The 16,631-nt window shown below is 35.9% G+C and overlaps 1 protein-coding gene across 3 annotated transcripts in view; it reads right to left on the bottom strand.

Annotated features, from left to right (window-relative positions):
* DGKB (diacylglycerol kinase beta) overlaps window positions 1–16,631 on the bottom strand; it is a gene marked incomplete at both ends in the record, with an annotated part of 332,840 nt that overhangs the window by 260,612 nt on the left and 55,597 nt on the right. For all 3 annotated transcript variants that reach the window (XM_080639402.1, XM_080639403.1, XM_080639404.1), the window contains 4 exons: window positions 5,091–5,210; window positions 5,740–5,814; window positions 7,105–7,154; window positions 13,063–13,203. In XM_080639402.1, the coding sequence (XP_080495528.1) occupies window positions 5,091–5,210; window positions 5,740–5,814; window positions 7,105–7,154; window positions 13,063–13,203 (386 nt within the window). The remainder of the gene's footprint in view (window positions 1–5,090; window positions 5,211–5,739; window positions 5,815–7,104; window positions 7,155–13,062; window positions 13,204–16,631) is intronic.

The following is a 16,631-nucleotide window of genomic DNA, read 5'->3' as shown; positions in this document are numbered from 1 at the left end:
TGCAGCTCCCCCTTCTAATACAAATGCAGTGAAGTTCTTTATTCCTTTGGTGGCTCTCAGCATTCATGTCAGGTTTTGCTCAATTTGGTTTGGGAAGAGGGGGTTCTAAATCTGTTCTGGTTCAGAAAGAGAGGGAGTACCTCAAGATATGCACTATTTGGGAGAGCTCCTCACTTCTAACTTCTTAGGTATTTCATGTGCCTATGCGTGCACACTGGAGAAAGGAAAAAAAACAAACAAGCACACATTTCCCCAGCCTTCATCCATGCACTCACCAGTGCATTATCCTGACCATCCAGAAATGCTTAAGTATTTGTACGCACACTAGAAAATAACAGCACAGAAAATGCAGCACAGGAGGAGAAATGAATCTGTTTAAACAAGTTTCATAATTATCCACAGTTTCCCTGTCCCTAAATTGCTAGTCACCTCTCACCTGCAGAGGCTGAAGTGATGCAGAAATTACATTTTAAATAATGGCCAACTGCATGAAACACCTTTTTTTTTTTTACACTTTATACACAGAAATGGTTAGAGTTACTCCTGACTTCTCCTGGGCTTTTACCACCCTACAGGCAAAGGTAAAGCAGGTCTATAGTGAGGAAAGGCATCTGCAAACTTCCTGCAAAGAAGTGGGAGCTAACAGCATAAAAGTAGTGAGCACTCTCAAGAAGAGACATGCATTTTCTTAGCAGTTCCTGCTGTGAAGTCTCATAAAGCATTAACATCGCCCCCTCTGCTGGCAATGCCTTGAACTGACATTGGTAAAACAGCTCCCGTTAATCACTTGGGGTGAACTGCTTCCTAGCAGAAGCTGGCACAAAGAGGGTACAGCTACTTCTAGAAAGGGCTTGGGTTTGCCCTTGGTTTTGCTTGGGTTTTGTACATATGGAAATAGCATATGTGACATCGGCATTTCAGCTTTAGAAAACCCACCTGCCAGACTTCAGATGGGAAAAATATGTTATAAAAATAGCACTGGTGACAATGAGATCAATCTCATTCCTTGCTGAATGAAAGAAATACAACTCTATGAAACTGCCCAGGTATTAAAAGTAATTTCAGACTTCAGCCTAAGAGGGACTTCTCACGGTGCAACAGATACTATGTTTGCAAGTTCGCAGTTTGGTTCCACATTCACATACTCTGTGTTACATACAAAAAGTAAGCCAACAATAATGTAATATACAATGTAAGAAGCAATATTCCACGCTTTACTTAATCAAAAGGTTTAAAAAAGAGTTGACCTAAATTCTTTGAGTGTAACAGCATAATACTTGCTGCTTGAGGATCCAAAATAAAATTGCAAGAGTATTTCCTTCTAATTTAATTGAAGCACAGCAAACCTTCAATACGAAAGTGTTTGTCCCATTGAAATTTACCTTGCTTTAAAGGTGAAACAGGTTGAAAATTACAATTGGTGACTTAAAAGAAAGGCATAGTGGTCTGGTTTCAGATTATTGATGACTTTCAGAAGCATTTACTGTTGCTCAGTTTCTCTCACCCTACGGCAGCTTTTCAGTAACTGTACAGTAACAGATACAGTACAACTGTGACATCTAGTGGCCAGTAAAGAGGGAACAAAACATTTTTCACTCGGGATTTTTTTAAAAAACACTAGCATTTGTGAACTTGCACTTCATACCTACTTTTCTTACAATCACTGACAGCGGTCTTTTCTTGCAAAACAAATTGTGAAACAGTATGTGTATCACAGCACTCCTATAGAATAGGAGAAGCAATTAAGTTCCTTATCTGGTACTGAAATTCTTTGTTTAGCACATCTACTGCCTTGAAAAACACCAAAATAAGAACATGTTGTTTCTATCCTCGAACAATCCCAGAATAAAAATGCATTTTTAAACTTTACCTTCACAACAACTCTAAACTCAAGTTTTTGGGAGAAAACAGAAAGCATAAAACCCAGTAAGATAAAATAAACTGGATGTTTAGGCTGATTTCCTAGAGAAATGAGACTTACGTATGCTCTTTGTCCCTTTATAACTCTAAACTGCCCCATCAACTTTAAAATTAATTTAGTAATCTCACCTAAACTTGAGAGAGCACTAGAAGTTTCATAAAAATCTAAAGAAAAGATGGGGTGGGGGCAGAGAGATCAGAAAGAAAATCAGGCAGATTTCCTTGTTACTTCTTTTCACTTCACAACAGCTGGCTGGCTAATATTTGTAGTAACAGCTTAACATTCCTGTCTCAGAAGGGAATTACTTATGAACTCAGAGGGCAAAGACCACAAACCTATAAGAGATTATACTATCTCAACCCCATTGTTTATAAACATTAACTTGTTTACTTTTTATTTTTGTATAATATAGTTCTGTATCTCATTATTTTTTTTTCCATTATTGTAACTAAAGCATCTAATATAGTATGCAAGAAAAATTGACTGAATGGCTTTAATGTAATATAAAACTTTTATATGATAGCTGACCTTTTTAGATAGCTCTTAAAGAAAACTAAACATTAAGTACAAAAAACATTGCTGAATTCTGAAAGTAATATGACAAATCTTCAGCTGCAAAAAATTTTCACAGCTTCACTAATGCTAGCATAAAAAATTACACCACCTGAGTCTCCTGTACTGTTTGTACAAGCTCTATACAACAATTAAGTAGATTACAGTAAGTTAATGGACTCCAACCCAAAACAAATTAAAGACTTCACTGGTATCATTTTTTTTTTTCAAATAAACTAAAGTGACAATTCTTTGTCACTATTATACAAGCTATTATTCCAACTTTCAATTAATAAAACTATGTTTATTGATCAAAAAGATACTTTGTATACCATTATAATATTTTTTCACAACTCCACATTTATGTCTCTTCAACACATGAAGTACCAGGAATACTCTTGACAGAAACACTGACCCATGCTAATAGCTAGCTACAGAACTCTGATCACTGTTTATGTGTTTTTATTGTTCATAGTAAAGCTATGCACAGCAAGATAAATTATCTAACAAGTAGCAAAAATACCCAAAAGACTAAAATATCTGGTGACATACATTTACATGGCTTCTTTCTAAATAGCTTTTGCTTTAATATGAAAATAAACCTCTAACAGAAGGATCTGCATTAGATTACCACAGATTTTAAGGAGTTTTAAATTTAGAAAGAATGAAGTGTGGACACTGAAAAGTACTCCCAGACCATATACACTACCTGTCACAAAAGAAAAGTCTATATTGAAAATTACCATCAGTTATCTACTATACTGATTGCTTGAGAGCATTTGCTGCCCTTTGTTTAGAGAAATTCTGTGGAAATAAGTGAATTTATCCTGACAAAGATCAGCTCTTTGATGACAGGGAAGTAATTTAACATTTTAGTTACTCAGTCACACATCCGGAATTAGGGCATTAGTACTTTCAGTGATCCAAAGGTACTGAAACTTTTCCTCAATTCAGATATTTAGATGGCAATTTTATAAATAAGATTTTGCAAAAATTTTAGATCTTCTGCTAAAGGCACTGTTTTGTTACATACTTCACTATAGAAAGTCTCAGTCTGACCATTCTTTGTGTGAATGAAATAACCATAGAGGAACTACAGCAGTCTAGGTTTAGTGCAGGCACGTTGCAGTATACAGGGAAAGTAAATATTATTTATTATTTTGCCTCAATAGCCGAAAAATATTTCAGAAAAAGTTTTCTCTCAAATAACAGAAAAATATTTGAAACATATGCTAAGATACATGTGCTCAAAATTATCTCAAATACAGGACAGCAGGTGGCACTGGCAACATGCCAGTGTTAAAACAGCTGTGTTGAACTGGTATAAAATTGATGATATTACATCTGTCTTATTTTTAATGTGAAGTTGTAAATGTACAGAACGTAAGCTCCTCTTTCATAACACTATCCTTTGGTGTAAGTGTTCTATTTGATATTGCTACTAACTATAGTTTATTAAGGTAGTTACAGAGATAGAAGAGCTACCACAAGGATGTATTACAACGGGACAAGAGCCAACAGGCAGTAACTGCAGCAGCAGAAATTCTTATTCGCATACTGCACATAAGTAAAAAAACCTCTTTCCCTTGAGAACAATTAACACTGAAAGAGGTTGCCTACAGAACCGGTGGAATCCACCTCACTGGAACTTTCATGACTGGGTTTGACAAGGCCCTGGTTAACTCAATTTGCGGTCCTGCCACTGATCACAAGCTGAACCAGATGACCTCTAGAAGTTCCTTCAAACCTAGATTGTTCTGTGACTCAGTATAGTTAGGCCACACAACACCACCATGCTGAGAAGCCTAGACACTGCTCCAAGCCAGCTGTAACGCACACATGGGTAGTAAAACATTTCCAACAGATACATTGCAGCTAGGAATTAACAATGTGTTAACAGGACAAATTAATCAGCTTTTTACAGCTTCCAGCTCCAGAACTGACTCATTTGATGTTGCTTCATGTGGAGTGGCTAAGGGACGGTGGACATTTCGTGACCAACCCAGACGTCTTAGCCTTAGGAGATGGTGGATATGAAGAATATGGCTGAACAATGGACATGTGAGCTATCCCAGCTGTTTGGCCTTAGCCAAACTCTGAATTAAGTTGCAAGGTCTGAATTCAAGTTACCCAGGCTGCAAGGCCTAGCCTTAGGTTACTAAAGGACAGTTACGTGCAGTAGAATAAGGAACTTGGCATTTGCTCAAGGTTAACAAGATGTGGGAGCGGGATGGTGAAACTGCAAGTTATGTGCAAAAGGTAGCGAATGGATAATTTTAGTTATCTGCTTCAAAAATGTGTGGACTGCATTTTTGAGCCAATCATAATCTATATTGGTTGCATCAGCTAGTTCTGTAAACTATAAAAGCTCTTGGTGTGTGTGAATAAATTTGGCAATCGCTTGATCATATTGATCGTCTCTGCATTGTCTGTGACTCTCGCGTCAACAGCTTCAAATGCACTAAAGTACCTCTGACTTTGAAGACACACTTCTGTTCTTTGTATGTTATTCAGCCATAGTAAAGAAAAGCCATTCTTTACACAGATCACACAGAAGCTAACCTGAGGGTCATAGCTGACACGCAAGCAGAAATTGGACACTCACATTAATACTTACATTTTCTAAACCAAGGAGGACCAAGAGAGGGATCGTTGTCATTCCTCCTTGGATCCACTCTTCTAGAGAAACAGTGCCATCATGATCATAGTCAATTTCTTCCATCATTTCATGAAGGATCTACACAGTTTAATGAAAAATCTCATGAATTCCATATTCTAATACAACAACTTGGTTTTAGAACATGTGCAAATCTCCAATTCCCTCATCCACATGCAAAAAGGAAAATATTATTTGTATGGCACCTGTAGAAAGCGAGTAGTGACAGTTCAGAAAATGAAGTGTCATATTCTTACATTTTATTATCACCTAAAGTTCCCAAACCAAGTTGTGTCCCCTTTTGTACTTACTATGTACAATACAAATAAGAGGTAGTTACTATTAACGAATTTTCAGAGACAAACCAGTTGTGTTAATTACTACATGCACTGAAGGAAAGCCCTAACTGTAGTAAGAATGTTTCACAGATCAGATTTAATCAGAAAAACATTCATAAAGTGCTAATTGGCAGTGACATAGTGGAGCACAGACTATTATTATTTCTATTTTACTAATTAATATATAGAATCACATGTTGACATTAAGTATTACAACATGATTAAATTCCATCTCTAGCAACATTAAAACTTGTGATAAAATGGATACTTACTGGACTCAGTTCAGTAATATCCCATTCAAGGTATTCTGCAACATGCATCATTTGAGCAATGATATTTTCTAGCTCCTACATACGAATGAAAAAGAATGATAATATTTAACACAATATTTTAAAGACAAATTCTACAGTATGCATCTAATAATTCTGCATTCAGTGACGCTGTTTCATCAACATTGCTAATGAAATATCCCTTACCCTGTAGGCTGTCTACTCTTAGGTGAATCCACTTCACTATTTAAACATCAGGCATGGAGCGCAAAGCATGCAGGGAGGTGAAATACAGCCCCACAACCACAGGACAGCATCTGGGTTCAAAATAGTAGATCCTAGTTGATCATTAGAGCATTGGTTTCATGATCTAAAGTCCATCTTGTGATATAATGATGTAAGGATCTTGAAAATCCAGCACTCTAACCTTTTTTTTTTTTTTTTTGGACAGCAGTTGTATAATTCAGAACTTTCTAATGGAAATAAGGCATAAAGTGGACAGTATAAACTAAAACAGATATTTGCTGACCATTACAGTCCTGTTATCTCCCTTGATCATGTATTACTAATGCTCCTCCATATTTATATATATGGAGGTTTGGTTTGCAAACATACTCAAATGCTTATCTAGAACCATTCTAATTTGCATGTGTATTTATTATGCACTAGTTATCCAATTTGCATTTTATATTGCCTATAACTATGATACAGCATTTACTTTATACCTCTGTATTATTTAGCTTCCCTATTCCCCTGTCACTGACGCGAATCAACTTTCTCTAATCTATGCTGTCTTACTTCAAGGAGATAGAAAAGAAGGGAAAAGAAAAAAGAAAGCTGCCTATAAAATACTTCTTTCTGTTAGCTAACTAAACAAGGATGGTTACATTTTTTAAATGATTGCTATATCTCTGATTTTCCTTCAAACTTTGTACCTCCATTCTTAATAATAACATGGAATTTCTGACATCTCTCCACATACATCCACTGAGTGACTCACGTGCTCGCCTTTTCATGAAATCTTTACAAATGGTGCTTTCATACACATCTCCCAGCAACATACTAGAATTTTAGGAAGCCTATTGTAATATGTCCCCTACAGCAGCAAGGTTAAAAATCAGAAGACCACAGAACAGGGCTCCATAACAGCAATGTCAGCATTTGAAAATGTACACACCTGTAGAAGCAGCAGCTTAGAGGAAAATTCAAGAGTTACTTTCAAAATGGCTGACTTTTTATCAATTATAGTTTATACTGCTTCTATTAATTAAGGATAAATATAAACTTGATTTGCATTAATGTAGGCTTGTTCAGGTGTGCCATTATGACATACACTTACAATGAATTAAAATACATAAATAACATTACCGAACTATCCAGGTAACCGTTCCCATCTGTATCATATAAGCGAAACATAACTAAAAAGGAAACAAAAAGAGAAGGAATCTCAGTTAGCAAACACAGTAACAGCATAATTTCACATAAAACCGAAACACAGCAAAAACTAAAACCACACAACAACCAAACCAAAGCACAAGCCAACCAAACCTGAGTTTTAAAGAAAGGACAAACATTAACATTTTCCTTTAATGATCACACTAACTGTAGACCCACAAACCATTTTGTATTATGTGAGAGGTTCACTCAGCATCTATCCTGCCAAGGTGCCTCCTACAAGACACATTAGCAGGACAGTGTAATTGCACCTTTTCCACATAATCACTACAACAGTTAATTTGGTCTGTGAAATTATTTCTGGTTCCTCCCAGAGATGATCTATATTCATGATGAGTACCACCAAAAGGCCCCCCTCTCTGTCATCTCATCAAACACAGGATAACATACAACTGGTTATGTTGGTCATGCAAATATTGATAAGCTTAAGTTACAATTGTATCTCATTTTCTTGGCGGCAGCTATCATTATTCAGTAATTATATTGCTTTAGAAATGCTTTCTGATCAACTAAATGAAACAGAGCATTATTATTTGAAGTATCTAAACAGCTAAGTCCAACAATAAGCATTCCTCACAGACTGCCAGCATGACTCCTCCCAGGACCAACTTGTTTCTTCAATTTGAAAATGTATTCCTAACATTTTGGGGAGCTACTGAGACAAGAATAGCTGCACTTTGACAATATCCAGAAATGGATATATACTTTTAAGTTTGTATCATTACTTGATTCCAGTACAAGAGCAGGTATGTCCATCATTACCAAGATATTTCAAAGTAGCTTACTCTGCTGATCACATACTGCATCAAATTGCAGAGCAGAAATAAGCCTGAAGCTTTGGTAGGAATATTGTTAAAAGACTAAAGATGAAAATCAGAAGGAAGAGGGGGAGTGAGAGAGAGACTGCATGGCAGCTGGGCTTAAACCACAACACTCCAAAGAGTAAGACAAGAGCCCTGTAATGTCTTGACTGATATTAGAACCCAAGCAATCTGCTTACAAACTGTAAACATATGACCTATTCAGCAGCAAACAATCGTGAACAACCATTCTATGATTCAACAGTGAACAATCCCACCACACTACGTCCACAGCAAATTCTGTTACAGTCCAATAAATTCTGTAAGCAAAGCTTATCACAGTTTTCAAGAAACAATATAATGAGAAGAGGAAACTATAAGCAACTGGCAAGTAAAGTTCAGAAGAAAATTTATTATTTTTGACCTGCAGCAAAACATACTTAACTGCTATATGGATTGGTCTGCTTCCCTTATATCCCCCTTGTTATTCCTAAGTTGTTCACTTAACTGTGAGGATAAAAGGTGAATACTCTAACTCTCTACCACTTCAGGAACTTCTGCTGCTAAATTGAACTGCTTTCGAGAGCTGTAATGTAAGATTTAAAATATTTACTGTTGTACACTGTTTCAAGCTACCAAGGTCTACTATTCTTTAGGTATAGCATAAGAAAACCTACAAAAATACCTTTCTTGTCTGTGAATTACACAGCAGAAACGTTTCAGCGTAAAATAGCAGTTAATGCTAAAAGGCACCAGAGATACTGGTACTGTCCCTGCTAGTACATCTTCTACCAAAGCTGCTCAGAGCATGACAGCTAACATTATCTGACAAAGATACCATTAAGCATTTGGTTTCCATAGGGATGAATCACTGAATGGGTGATAAAGTTCAAATCCTTTAGTTCTCCTTCCTCCTCCTCTGCGATTGTAATGCACTGGTTGAAAGAATGTTCTACAGTTATCATGACGCAAGTTTTAGCATCTCCATGATCTCTACCCACAACACAGAAGCAGTGCTTGCAACGTCTTTTTCCTTTAACATGAATCAGTAGTTCTAATCAGATATTTTGAAACAGACATTAGCATAATTAAAACTGTCTCACCTTTGCAGCAAACAAAGTCTCTCCAAATGCATACATATTAGGTAGTGAAAACGCTCAATCTGTGCTCTTGGGTGAAAAAAAAACCAAACAACTATGCTACTGGTGTGGCATGCAATCTCTTGCATATTTTTTCCATTTTTTTCTATTCACACCCTGCTAAATACCATGTTCTTCCTGATTTATGCTCTCTAAGAGAAAAAACAACAAAATAATAAAAACAACTGAACAAAAGTTCTGATGCAAACTAGAGAGACCAAGTAAATCTTTTGTATTTCTTTTCCCATCGCTTTACCTGATAGCACTGACTGGCCACTAGAATTCTGTTACTAGACTGCATACCTTTTGTAAGTAATTAAAACCACATTAAAATAAAATTACCAAGATGAGATCAGTTGCTGCACTGCTCTACTTTTGCCTGCAACTTCCAGGCTTCTAATCTTGTGTATGAGAAAAGGAGGCATCCCAGAAATTCCAAAAGTTCGAAGTATGTTCTTTTGAGAAGAAACTGGGGAATCCATTCTCAAAAAAGCACGCACAAACAAGTGCTGAATGTACTTTCTATGTTCACCAGCACATGTACTTTGAAAACTGTAAGGCTTGTCACTCTCCACAAAAGCCTGAGTGTCCAAAAGCTGCGCAGCATAGCAAAAAGACTGAAACTGCAATTTGTATTACTGCAAAAATCATAGAATCATAGAATAGTTAGGGTTGGAAATGACCTTGAGATCATCTAGTTCCAACCCCCCTGCCATGGGCAGGGACACCTCACACTAAACCATGCCACCCAAGGCTCTGTACAACCTGGCCTTGAACACTGCCAGGGATGACACATTCCAGTGCCTCACCACCGTTACAGTAAAGAACTTCTTCCTTATATCCAATCTAAACTTCCCCTGTTCAAGTTTGAACCTGTTACCCCTTGTCCTATCACTACAGTCTCTAGTGAAGAGTCCCTCTCCAGCATCCTTGTAGGCCCCCTTCAGATACTGGAAGGCTGCTATGAGGTCTCCACGCAGCCTTCTCTTCTCCAGGCTGAACAGCCCCAACTTTCTCAGCCTGTCTCCATACGGGAGGTGCTCCAGTCCCCTGATCACCCTCATGGCCCTCCTCTGGACTTGTGCCAACAGTTCCATGTCCTTTTTATGTTGAGGACACCAGAACTGCACACAATACTCCAAGTGAGGTCTCACAAGAGCAGAGTAGAGGGGCAGGATCACCTCCTTCGACCTAAATACTAAAGAACAGTGTGGCATTCTCAAAGCTGCTGCTGGTGTGGGAAGAACAGAAATAGAATAACCTGGAGTTTTGATAAGAGAAACTGGCAAAAAAACCTACAACTCATTCTTGGAGTTTCTGTTTGTAATAATGGAGAGAAGTTCCAACACTTGTAAGCATATTATGTACGTAAAGCTATGGTACTTGTGGAGGTCATATGCTTCCTCACACCATTTATGTCTAATGCCCTTCATCCCACCTCCTGATATTTCCTAAACAGTTTCACAAGATATGTGCCTGGTGTTCACGGTTATTCTGATAAAAAAAAAAAATTCAAAATGAGGAATAGGTTGTGCTCATAAAGCCTCATGTGATTGTAGCTAAAATAACTTCTACCACTGGGGTCATTAAAGGAAAGTAAGTTGAGCCACAAAACATGACTACGCAGTTCTTCGGAAGAACCTTGCATATTTACAAGGAGTCTTTCTTACACATTCAAGAATCATAGTGTGGACACCAGCAAGCAAAGTTTGGTATCTGTGAAAACAACATGAAGAGCAGAAAATGGTTTCTATGGATCAAGCATACAGGTTGAGGCACAGAGGATGAAGGTAGTTAAGAATATAGATACACCTTGAACTATTTGCAATATGACCTTAAAAAGACAACTTAAATTCTTCCAGTGCATCCCTGCTAGGGAAATTTGGGATATTCTTTATATTCAGGCCATATCTAGTTTATGAATAATAGATATGCTCTGCATGTCAAACAGGTACGTTCGCACTGCTCAACACCTCTAGAAATACACTGTTAATAGTTTAGAGAATGAATTTATCTGCTGGAATATTTGTAAATCTATGAAAATACAAAAATCATCTAGATTCAGATCCTAAACACTAATCCCTCTTAGTGTATTTATCTCCCAAAACCCTTCAGTTTATCTCAAATTTTGTTTGAAAGCACCACTTCCATGTTCTACTTGTCCTGAACCAAGTTTCCACTAAGTTATGATCCAGAATGTTTCCTTTTTTTTTGTCAACAGAAGAAAAATTCAAACTCTGATTGGAGATTAGTATTAATATTAATTTTGGCAACTTCAGAATAAGCCATCCTTGCTTTTTCTCTCCACTGCTACTAATTTATAATTTATCTTACAGCTACAAGACCTACTGCTATAAAATTATTTCAGACAAAGGGTTAAACTATACCATTAATTTATAAGAACAATTCAACTAAAGTCAGTGGGGAATTCTGCATAATAATGGTACACTATAAATCAGTACTTAGACACTAAAAAGTGGCAATATGTGGTATATTTCAACTCTGTATGAGAGAGTAGAAAATAAACCCATATAATAACCTTAATTATATGTAGTCAATAAAAAGAATCTTGAATATCTCATACATGTAAGTACCATACATCTATTAAATCATGTTCTCTCACTCCTAAATCATATAGATCATTCATAGTCTTTTGCCTATGCAGTTCCTTTTGCAGGAAGTTCATGGAACGTCCCCTACACTAAAATCATCACCTGCTCCTCTGGCTCTCCTCTTCTTCATTGTAGCAATTCCTGACACTAGAGGAGGCAACTGATCTCCACTTCATGCTATGGTTTGTGCATAGAGCTCATCAGAGCTCTAATGAGGTTTGCATTAACTTGTTACCATGAAACAGTTACTATATTTTAAGTTAAATTCAATCTTGGTTAGGAACTCAGCTTTCCTGTGCTCGTGTTCTGAACGCACATTCACACATATATCCTTAAATTCTAATTATATGACACCTAACATTAGCAAATTTGGGGACGGCTCCTTATAATCTTTGCTGAGACAAAAATATCAGTAATCTTAACAATGTGATGTTGTTATTGTAAGCTACCTACAGGTAATGAAACATCAAGATACTTTCAACAACATGCAGTCATTTAACCTGGTAATGAATCCTTCACTCCAGCAGAAGCAGCCTACTCTCTGCATTTCCTATCACACTATTTACTTTCCACGCAGTATTACAGGCTGATCCCACACTTCTTTTACTGACAGACCAGTTATGTATATCAAAGTATATTTGGTCTCATGAAGGCCTACATTATTAGATCAACTGTTCATCTATTTGGAAAATTGGCTTCTAAAACTCCATGACGGGGAAACACACGAGGATTTTTCTTTTTTTTCTGCAATTCACAGATCAAACTTTCAGGTTTTTTGAACAGGTAGAAGTGTTGGGGTTTATGAAACAGGCCCCTAATTAAAAACATCATGTAATTTCTAACTTTCAGTGTCAAATATTTCCAACATTGATGCAGACTTATACCATTTTTGGATTTTCTTTATTCACTAATACAGCTTATATTAACAACTCTGTTTGAATGAGATTGTTTACTATAGATTATTCACCACTTCTATATCTAAGTATCCTCAACATATTTCATTTGTTTTTCTCAGATATAATACAACATAAGAGACAACAGTATACAGAGGATTATTTTAGCTAATAATGCATGATTTTTACTCCCCATTTTAGCATGTGCTAGATAGAAATTAATTAAAATAATCTCATCAAGTTACTACCATTAGCAAGAAAAAAGGGTAATTTCTGCAAGAACTGCCACTTAGAACCATATTTTTATAATACAGCTAACTCAAAACTCAGTCTGAAACCGAAAATTTAGAAACAGAATTTTTGAGGACTTACTGAAATAAATACATAGAATTAACTATTTTTAAAAAAAGGGAAAAAGAAAACATACATTCTAGCTTGTCTTCAGGTCTTCCTCTTTCTAGCAGTGACAAATAGCAAACAATATCTTTCAGCTGGATCACGTCTGGTAAATTTAAGTTGGCAGGAGTAGGAGGTCGGGAAGTAGAGGTACCTTTGTTAAGTCTCAGACCTGGAAATAACCCACATGCTTTGTTACTCTTAACATATGATATAAGCAGAAAATACTTGCATCTTCAGTTTATGTGAATCTCAAATGACTTAATTTAAATATAAATACGAAGTTTTAAACTATTCATGTTCATAGTTCACCTAGCAAAGGCAGAATTAAAATGATAGTGAGGCTACAAAACATTATATGAATAAAGCAAACTACTGGGGAAAAAAATCAATTATGGGAATAGCAAAGCCATTTTTTCATATCTGCTGATCTGCTATTTGACTACAAAAAAAAAATGGTGACTATTTTTGTTCTACAACATTACACGCTAATTGAAGTATTAAAACAATCCCTGGCCAATGCTGCATGCTCTTCCTTGTGATTGTAGAGGCTTCATCTAATTCATAGATCAAGACTAGCTACACTAATTGAGGATGTTTTAGTGTCAAAGAAAACTGATAATACGCGCGTAGTCTTCCCCAAAACACAGCCAGACTTGTTGAAGCAACACATACACAGAACATGGGAAGCCTCGGCCACAGAAAACTATTACAATAAACACAGAATAGTCATAACAATTGTTCAAACACTGTGATGAAGAGCAGCTCCAGTGTACCACTCAGAATACAAGTTTCAACATTGCCAAACTTTTTGTTTCTAGAGAACGTTAATATAACTGGTCCTTATGATATTATTGGAATCTGTAAGACCAACAAATGGGGGGGGGGGGGGAAATAGGAAGGACAGCAGAACACAGAGAAAACAGTAGTAAAACTTGACTTATAAGTTTGTTACATTTCTCACTGACTTTAGAGATGTTGAAGATGAAACTTTACAAAAGGATTTACTGTTCATAAATATTTTCTGTAACTAATTCAGAACAGATTCATCATTGCACGCAACATGTATAAATAATTTCATCCGTTTGTGTTGCACAAGTAGCAACTGTAGCAAATGGAGACAATTCTGGTGTTTCCCTCTCCCCCCTATTTTTATCGTGAAAAATTTATTTCCAATCTGAAGACATTGTCAAAGATTTACTGAGGTACCCATGTTAAAAAAAAAATTAAAAAAAAAAAATCAGCAAATAAGAATAAATTGGCATGGGTAAAATATAACTTTGATCCGAGTTAATGGTTTCAGGCAGATAACAAACAATGAAAGAAAATATTTAAATTCATAAAAAGATTTAATAGCTCAATGTTCTATTAAATGAGCTTGCATATCAGTTAAATGCTCTTAAAATTAAGACATTATAAAATATTAATCAATTAAGATGCTAGCTTTAATCACACAATGTACACAAATAGCTCACACTCCAGTCTTATGTGAATCTTATGCACTTTATAAAAAGCGTTACAAAACTTAGACTAACTCATCTCAAAAATGTGCAGTCCTGAAATCCCAATGAAAAGAAATATGAAATTTAAGGCTATCTTTTAGGTTCTTATAAGCTTCAAGATACAGGTTACTTCTTAATCAGAGGTGGGAGATGGGTAGCTCCAATGTACTGACTTACAGTGCTGCTGCTTACCTGGCATCTGTTTCCATCTCTCTTCAGACACCTTAACTGAAAACACAATTTATACACAGACATGAGTGATACAAGACATACTCAGTAAAAAACAGACACATACCAGAGAGATTTATGAATCCTGCTGCTTTCCTTGTGATGTTCTCTAGCCCTCATGTACCTTTCTGTTTTCCAGAAGAATGTCAAATGTTTCTGGCAAATTAATTTCCCAATACAGTCACTTTTTTTTGGTATTTGTAACATTTAAAAATTACTGGATATCCTAAAATAAAGGTTTCTGGAATTTTCATTTGCACTTCAAAATGTACCAGTGCAAACTTTTTGCCCTTTAAATGCCAAAAATTATGAAGATATAATATCTAGTCTAAATTTCATGCAACTGAACTTCAATATGAATGGTGTATTTTCAAGCACAAATAACTCCTGCCTGAGATGAACTGAACTGTGCCTCTGAAACATGCTTTGGATAAAAACTATTTATCAAACTTCTGGTATTACCCTAAATACATAAGGAAGACTACTAATCTGGTCTCACTTTACCTTATTTCTTAAGTCTTTACTAGCAGAAGAAGGTGAAAATTAATTACAAATTGGGAAAAGTAAATGAAGAAGAAAAAATATTTAGGAGGTAGCATTAGAGTAAGAAACTTAGCATACAGTTTGAACTACAACAATAGTAACAATCATAACTTAAGAGATTCTGTTGCAAAGCATCTTTAAGGGCAAGGGTCTAAATGACTTGCCCAAACCCATCACTAATTCATTATCAGAGCTGTAGTTAGCAAGAGAAGGTTTTGAGCAAGAATACTCCACACAACTGATTACAACATAGTCTACTAAGCCTACTCCTCTGCACATGGAACCAGTCTAGATTACTAATAACAAAAGCCAAAGGAAATGTACTGTCTACACAGCAGGTATTTGTGGAAGTAGATGTGCCCATGGCAGTTCTGATTAGCAAGGATAAAAAAAAAAAAAAAGAAGTTTGTTTAGCACTTGATGTACTAAGCAAACTTTGCTAGCAGGAATTTTTTTTTTTTGATAAGTCTAATTGCACTTAATGACCATTATATGTATACATAATAACCTAACAGAAGATGGTAATGTAATATGGGGGGTTTTGGTTGGTTGGTTGGTTTATCTTGCCAGGAAATATAAGCTAAGAAGAGGAAATAACAGGTACTCTAAACTTAAATAAAGAAAAATAACTGAAACCCATTATTTAACACAGTTGAGAATGACATGCACTGAAAAGAAAAAAATGGTCTGACCAGTTTGGTGGTATCTGAATGGGTGATATCTGAAAGTCTGTAATTAGTATTGTACACTGAGACATCTATGGAAATATAGTCCTTAGCACCTGCAAGAAAAGCTAACGTTTCAGATAGTATCACTTGTACCAAATTCACAGCTTTTAGATGAGTTGCAATTTGAAGACACCTAATCTTCATCTAAAGAATTCAAGCAATTAAGTACCTACCAAACCATTTGGTAACTTGCTCTAAGTACTCAGTTGCTCAAAATACAGAATTTATTTCATCAAATTAGTCTAGCTTCTGCTTTTAGCTACTGGATTTTGATACAGTTCCCAAATTACTGAAGTATTAAACCAACTACTTTAAGTTACAAAGGCAACCTTGAATTTCTTCCACAAATTTTCTTTAAAAGCTTTATAAAATCCTGTAATTTAGCAGGTTTTAACGCTATTTTGCGTATATGTATTTTAACATGTTAAGCCTTCTAAATGCAAAATTACATTTATAAAAATGCTCAGTTTAGCATGCAAATGTCAAAGATTCTTACACTGGGAAAAGAAATACTGCTAACATTTACAGGACATTTGAAAAAATCAGTAGCTGATAAGCATGTAAGATTATTAATAGTAGCATCACACCTATACAATTAA

This window comes from Psittacula echo (assembly GCF_963264785.1).
Source record: "Psittacula echo genome assembly, chromosome: 2".
In the NCBI taxonomy this organism is placed as follows: domain Eukaryota; kingdom Metazoa; phylum Chordata; class Aves; order Psittaciformes; family Psittacidae; genus Psittacula; species Psittacula echo.
This window is presented reverse-complemented; position numbering and strand designations above follow the sequence as displayed.